This window comes from Echinops telfairi, unplaced genomic scaffold (assembly GCF_000313985.2).
Source record: "Echinops telfairi isolate 266 unplaced genomic scaffold, ASM31398v2 ScPeMD7_3;HRSCAF=10, whole genome shotgun sequence".
NCBI classification, from domain to species: Eukaryota; Metazoa; Chordata; class Mammalia; order Afrosoricida; family Tenrecidae; genus Echinops; species Echinops telfairi.
Window position 1 is genome coordinate 29,020,347 of NW_022103899.1, and position 744 is coordinate 29,021,090.

General features: G+C 36.7%; 1 protein-coding gene across 1 annotated transcript in view; it reads left to right on the forward strand.

Moving 5' to 3' along the window:
• NBEAL1 (neurobeachin like 1) overlaps positions 1–744 on the forward strand; it is a 179,410-nt gene that overhangs the window by 156,645 nt on the left and 22,021 nt on the right. Inside the window, exons 48-49 of the mRNA XM_045296671.1 lie at positions 319–428; positions 664–668. Of these exons, the coding sequence (XP_045152606.1) occupies positions 319–428; positions 664–668 (115 nt within the window). The remainder of the gene's footprint in view (positions 1–318; positions 429–663; positions 669–744) is intronic.

A 744-nucleotide genomic window follows, 5' to 3' on the forward strand; every position in this document is an offset into this window, starting at 1 on the left:
GTTTCTCAAAACATTTTCTCTCCATTTAAACCCCTGACATTAGGTCCTCATGCTGCTGGCCACTACTAGAACTAGCCATTCCCTTACCCCTATCACCTGTCCCCAATTCTGTTTTCCTGGCTTGTCAGCAGTGGGATACAATGACAACTGTAAGCAGACTCCAAGAAAGACTTTTCAGTGAATTCTGTGTATAGTACATGCCCACAGTACTTCACCCACAGTACTCCCTTGATTCTAAGTGCTAGCATGTGAGCATTTGACAACATTTCTGCTTTTAAAAATCTTTTAAAATTGGAGTCTTTGGGTGCTCTTTTCCAGATAACAATAAGCATGAATAACGTTATTGGAACCCACGGATGGCTGTCTTACGACAGAAACATTTCAAATTACTTTACATTCATCAAAGATCAGACTGTGACAAATCCTAAGTAAGTAAACCAATGTGTGAAGTAGAATAGCTATAGCTCATGTTGCTTATTAGCAGGGAAGCAATGAGATCCGTTCATTGGTGTCCTTTTAAAAGTAAAATGTTCCAGAGACTCAGATTCCTTTCCCTGCTTACCTGCTCGCTCCCTCCCTCCCTTCTATCTTTAATTTTTTACAGTTTGTTATATCTTTACTTGATAATGGTTTAAAGGTGAAACAGATTTCCTATCATTTCAGTTTTGGTAACATATTGGGAATTTGGTACTATATTGGGAATAGCTTTTATATTATATTATATTATATTATATTATATTATAT